Source organism: Alosa pseudoharengus, unplaced genomic scaffold (assembly GCF_046254945.1).
Source record: "Alosa pseudoharengus isolate Yale_2024_CS ecotype anadromous, Long Island Sound unplaced genomic scaffold, YU_APseudo_1.1 YU_APseudo_1.1_scf_13, whole genome shotgun sequence".
Classification (NCBI taxonomy): Eukaryota; Metazoa; Chordata; class Actinopteri; order Clupeiformes; family Clupeidae; genus Alosa; species Alosa pseudoharengus.
In genome coordinates, this window is record NW_027468598.1 from 24,565,891 (window position 1) to 24,571,862 (window position 5,972).

The 5,972-nt window shown below is 38.6% G+C and overlaps 1 protein-coding gene across 1 annotated transcript; it reads left to right on the forward strand.

The window, feature by feature from the left end:
• Nucleotides 1-137: 137 nt before the first annotated feature.
• On the forward strand, nucleotides 138-4,598 carry rrp8 (ribosomal RNA processing 8). Its single transcript, XM_076282611.1, has 7 exons — nucleotides 138-527; nucleotides 614-899; nucleotides 1,006-1,882; nucleotides 2,118-2,247; nucleotides 2,508-2,614; nucleotides 3,586-3,682; nucleotides 3,793-4,598. The coding sequence occupies exons 1-7, from the start codon at nucleotides 438-440 to the stop codon at nucleotides 3,904-3,906; spliced, it is 1,701 nt and encodes a 566-aa protein (XP_076138726.1). The 5' UTR covers nucleotides 138-437; the 3' UTR covers nucleotides 3,907-4,598.
• Nucleotides 4,599-5,972: the final 1,374 nt, after the last annotated feature.

The window sequence follows — 5,972 nt, forward strand, 5'->3', positions numbered from 1 at the left end:
TTTTTCTATCATGTTTGCACAATTACGAGCAAAGGAATTAATCATTCCCAAACACTCAGTTCTCTCAGAATGATCTAAAATGAACGTTTTACAGGCTGAGCTATGTAAATAACTACAATCCCATAGTCCTTCGCTGTTTGATATACGTCATAACTATGCGTCTACACTTATGAAGCCTCTAGCCTGCCTATCTACACATGGTTTCACAAACAACGTGGATTTATTACTATTGTGTGTGCGTAATTTGAAAAATATTTTAGCGCACAGTGGGGAGGTCATCAATATCCATCAAATAATTCAAATTCGTATGCGAACAAAAACGAATTCGTATGTCGCAAGCAATGGAAGTTTAGTTAGCCAACGCTACTGAGCTATCGGTAATGTTTTAATGCTGTATTCACTAACGTTACTTTACTACTACGTGTCCGTAACTAAATATGTTTGCTGAAGAGGAATGGAATGATACTGCTTCGGCAGAGCCTTTGACTCAGTGTGGCATTACAGAGACTGATTCAATCAAAGAAAAGGTGAGTTAATTAATGAAAGTTGTTGCCCAACTCATAGATACTGCTTAACATGGGCTCTTAATGCAACCTGCCCGTTTGTTTTACAGGTAAAGTTAACGGCAAAGGCTGGGAAGAAGAAGAGTTTGTTGAGAACTCTCCAAACTCTGGGATCAGCCCCTGACTGGAGCAGTTGTCCTGCTCCTAAAGATAGTGACAGTGAAGAAGAAAAGGAGGCTCCAACATCACATCCTAAGAAAAAGAAAAAAAGAATTAAGAAGCGTAAAAGAGGTAGGCTGGCAAAAAGTCAGACAGAAGAAGGAGATGGGGCAAATCATGTTGAGGATGACGTTCCCAAAGTTGCCAAAAAGCGGAAGTTAAGCCCTCAAGTTAAAGGTAAGTGTCTCTTTTTAAAGAGTATGATTATGTGTTGCTTATTTGTGCAAGGTGTTTAGAAAAGACCCCTTGACCATATATTATGGTTATTGTCTCTCTGTAACAGTCTCCAACAAAATCAGTACCAAATCAGTACCAACAATGGAACAGATGGAAGATGCCCAGACGGATAAAGGGACCAGTAGCAGTATTGAGAAGCCTCTAAGTCGCAAGCAGTGGAAGAACAGAATGAAAAACAAAAGAAAATGTAAAAACAAGTACCAGGAGAAGACCCATCCACTTCAGGTGTCCACATCAGAGACAGGACAGGACCGCACAGGACCGGTGAAAGGATCTGAGAAAAAAGACACTTCTAACAAGCCGGAACAAATAGAGCCTTGTGATACAAATAAGGCTAAGTCTAAGATGTCCAGGAAAGCAGAGATAAAAAGAAAAAAACTAGCAGCAAAGAAAATGAGTAGCTCTATCCCTCCCTCTAATACAGATGAGGTATTAGTACCCGTGGAGAACTTGACTGACACCAGCAACATTACAAACGATGATTCAAATAAAAATCTTATCAAGTCACCAGAGAAAGCGGAGCCTCTGAAGCCCTCTGACAAGAGGAAACAGAAGGAGAAACAAATGCGAGCAGATAAACTGAGGCATATGCTGGATAGTCATCGCTCGGAGGCCAAAGCAAAGTCTGCAGAGGACGGAGAGGAGTCGACAGAGAAAGAGACTGAAGAGGAGGACGTGGTGAATGGTGAAGTGCAGCCCCTGGATCGCTCTGCTGCTTTGCGGTCCAAAATGGAAAAGCGCCTGGAGGCAGCCAGATTCCGCTACATCAACGAGGTTCTGTACACCACCTCAAGCAGTGAGGCCAAGCGCATGTTCAAACAGGATCCAAAGGCTTTTGAGGTCTACCACCTTGGCTTTACCACGCAAGTCCAGCACTGGCCTGAAAATCCTGTGGATGCAATAATTTCCTTCATTCATCAAAAGTAAGTGATTTACAACAGTAAAGTAATGGTGAAAACAGTGTGCCACATTTTGGACAGCTGTCATTTTTAATGGGCCATTATCATTCTTAGCTTTATTCTTTCATCTGAAAAAGTGTAGCTAGGAATGAAGTAATGTTGTAGAATGATTGTAATAATTGATTGTAATATTCCTTGCCTATGGAGTGGCTCAAATTGGGTTAAAACATGTATGACATTGTTTGTTCATTATTTGTAGGCCAGCATCTTTGGTAGTTGCTGACTTTGGCTGTGGTGACTGCAAAATTGCACGTAGTGTGAAAAACAAAGTGCATAGCTTTGATCTGGCACCCACTTGTGACTTGGTGACAGTGTGTGACATGGCCAATGTAAGTGACTTAAGATAATCTGCATACAGTAACATACCAAAAGTTATTCCTTTGTTTATACACTTAAATTTTGCTCTGTTTTTTTTTTTTTTAAAGTCTGTTTAGTTATCTTTCAAATACTGCCACATTGATTCTGCCATCAATTTACACTTTTGATAAAAGTTTATTTATATGAATCATTTTTAGATCTAAAATAAAAAACATTTTAAAATATGCCTATTTAGATATGATCTTATATATGTTTCTGCTCATGTGTGTAGGTTCCTCTTGGGGATAGTACTGTACATATTGCGGTGTTCTGTCTCTCACTTATGGGGACTAACCTAAGTGACTTTCTCGCCGAGGCCAACAGAGTCTTGGTTATGAGGTAAGAAACTTTGTAAAGTCAAGTAGAGGCAAATAATATGACCTTTACTGAATACTGATGGCAGTGGCTGATGTTTATCTGTTATGTTGCATATTTTCTGGACCAGCTGAATATGTTATGTGCAGACTGACACATTCAGAGATAGTGCTATGAAGGCCGGAAAGACTTGAACATTTTGATTTTTTAAATATGTATAATGATTATTATTAATTGTAGCGGTTATCGGCCAAATTGTCACTTCATTGTCTGTTAAGCATGTCACTATAACTGCTTTCAGACATAACCTCTGTACTATATTCAAATCTTTGTCAAACAGATGTCCGACCCTTCAGGTGATTGAAACATGATTCGCATGCGGACATCATGTGCGCGGTTCTTGTTCACATACACTATAATGCTAAAAGTATTGGGTCACCTGCCTTGACTGCGAGGTGATGACCCAAACTTCTGGCAATATAGTGTATATAAACAGAATCTCTGTGTGGTTGAGTGAGGGGTAATATAAACTTAAATACAGACCCTAACCTTATTTTCGTCACTTCGTTCAGACCTGAGCTCATATGCCTAATGTCCGTTAAAAATACTTGGTGGCAACTAGTTTTAGAATCGCATAAGTTTGGAGTTCCAAATGTTGGAATATGTTGTTCAGATATATACAGCCCAACGTCTTGATATGCGCAGAACTTATGTATGAAAGCAGTTAATATGTACATCCCTAGTCATAAGCGCCTTGAGCATGCTTCCATGGTTCCCTCTTTCATAAGCCTGCCTTGATTCTGAACTTGAGTATTGTGGGTGTGACAGAAGTGTGGATGGGAGAATGATCATAACTCAAAAGTGCGTAACTGGAAGCGTGTAAAAAAGACTTAATCGCAAATCGGAGAATATGGCCCTAACTTGTTTTGAATAGCATCTTTTATCAGCCAACCAGCATTGTATTCCATTTTATTTATTTATTTTCCAATTTTCAGTGGAGTGCTCAAGATTGCTGAGGTGGCAAGTCGGTTTGAGAATGTGCGTGGCTTCGTAGGTGCATTATCAAGTCTTGGATTTAAGTTAACATCAAAGGTGAGGCTACCATCAAAAGTACACTGTTTGAGTTGCATTAAGTTATTTTTTTTAATCATATTACCATTGCATAATTTATCTTTTTTTCCCCTCAAACCCCCTCCCCACAGGACACAAACAACAACTATTTCTACCTATTTGAGTTTATTAAAGTTGCTAATCCTCCTGAGAATACCAAGAAGGCAGGACTGACACTGAGACCATGTGTGTACAAAAAACGATAAGAAACTTGGGGAAAGCCACTCAGGACCAGGAGAAGAAACATAAGAAGGATAAAGAAATCTGCAGTAGATATGTTGACCAGCAGCAGTTCTTATTTTTGTACATGTGGTGTTATAGTTGAAAGTGAATTGCTAAGGTTGTAATACACCTGTGTAGTCTGCAATTCAAAATTAAATTCAATACACAATGAGGAAGAGGCAAGACTATGGACAGCACCAGAATTATTGCCTGGCAAAATCAAATCAAGGGATTCAACAGTTAATCTGGACTGAAGTATCTCAATCTCAAAGTATAGAAATGTCACTGCATTGAGTTTTTTTTCTTATGTATAAGAAAGTAATGTTTTTTTTAATTTACATTAATGTGTTGATGTTTCTGGTGCTTTTGTGTTATATTTGAAACATGTAAAATATATAATGATCTATCAATTTCATTATTTGTAATATTACAAAAGTAATATTTGGAGAATAATCATACATAGGCTAGTATAGTGCTTCTATGTTCCAATGTTCTATGGATTTAGTTTACCTTGAGTTTATCTGGTATGAAAGTGACAACTTCATGATTAATTTCATGATATGATAGTGTCTTTCTTCACAGCACCCTCAGGTCTTTTCTAGTTTGTCTATCATGATGGGGCGTTGGGCGGCTCCTTCCTCAAATCATTACCATTAAATCAGATTATGGCATCCTGTTAAGTTTGCTGGGTTCATTTATCTCATGTCTACTACAGTTAGTTTGTCCCCCATCTACAGTTTATCTCTCAGAAATGTTCAGAGGAATGTGTAGTTTTGGGTGTAGAATTTGCAGCAAGCCCTCACAATTACCCAGTTTTCAACTTCTTTGCCACTCCTAAAAAGACCGGTAGCCACTGATCTGGCATAGGAGCAGTACCCAGACTGGCCTCTGATGAGCAGTCCCCTCACACTGCCTGAGAGACAGGAGGCATATAAAGAAACAGGCGGCAGATGTCAACCACATACTACGTATGACCGACCTAACCTTGTAAACACAAAGTAAAAACAATTCTCTACATTCCTGTGATGACCTAAGAATAGATGTATATATTAGGACAATCCCCTTTTCACTTAAATGCTAATTGGATTGAGTAAAAAGAATATGGCTCAGTTAATGAACTTTAAGAACTCTTATATATCCTCACCATCACACAACACAACGACGCTATGTTTTCTCCTGTGTGCCTCCTTTGACATCCATGACCTTGACTTTGCTACTATGTACCATATAGATGTGAAGGCAGAACTTTTCTTAACCATAAAAGCATACATTAGTCAAAGAATAGTTAAAACCTTTATGGTGACACATTTTTGCAATATAACAAAACAAAACAATGTTTTCAGACATTTATTCTACTCATGACATTTGGTCTAGTTGCATAGTTATTTCATTCTAATACAATTACAATCAGTCTATTTCAATATTCACCAACTGACAAATCACGATTTTATTGGTTATGTAGAGTAAGTAACGGATGCCAGCTAGCTTAGCTGTGCTTGTGGAACGTTGGTAAACCTCACTCCCCAACACCTCAAGAGTGCTGCTGGCATGCGAGCCAGTAGCCTGGGCTATTGGCTCAATTGTTAGCGCGCTCGCCTCCCGATCCGAGGTGCTGCTGTTTGCAGGTTCGAGTCCGGGCGTGTGCAGGGCTGAATCGCGCAGGTTACATAGCTACATATAGCTAGATCTAATAGGATGCTGCATGTGAAAGCCTGTCATACTTCCACATTTCACAGGAAACTTGTGTAAGATACTACCACGTTTAAAGGAAACCGGAAGTATGAGTTATTGCTGCTTATCTCTATGAATCTCTCATCTGATAAGGTAAAAAAATATGTTGCCTACCTACTGACTTTCAATTCTATACAGTGATAAAAGTACTACATAGGAAATTACTGTTGCAAAACTGTTTTTAATTACGCACTTACTTAATAAACTTTATTTTGTGAGATGGATTTCAGTGAGTGGCTGTACAAAAATCAGATACTGAATTTTCAGTTTCTTCTATACAAAATCTATAACAAATCAACACATAATGGTCAAACTATGA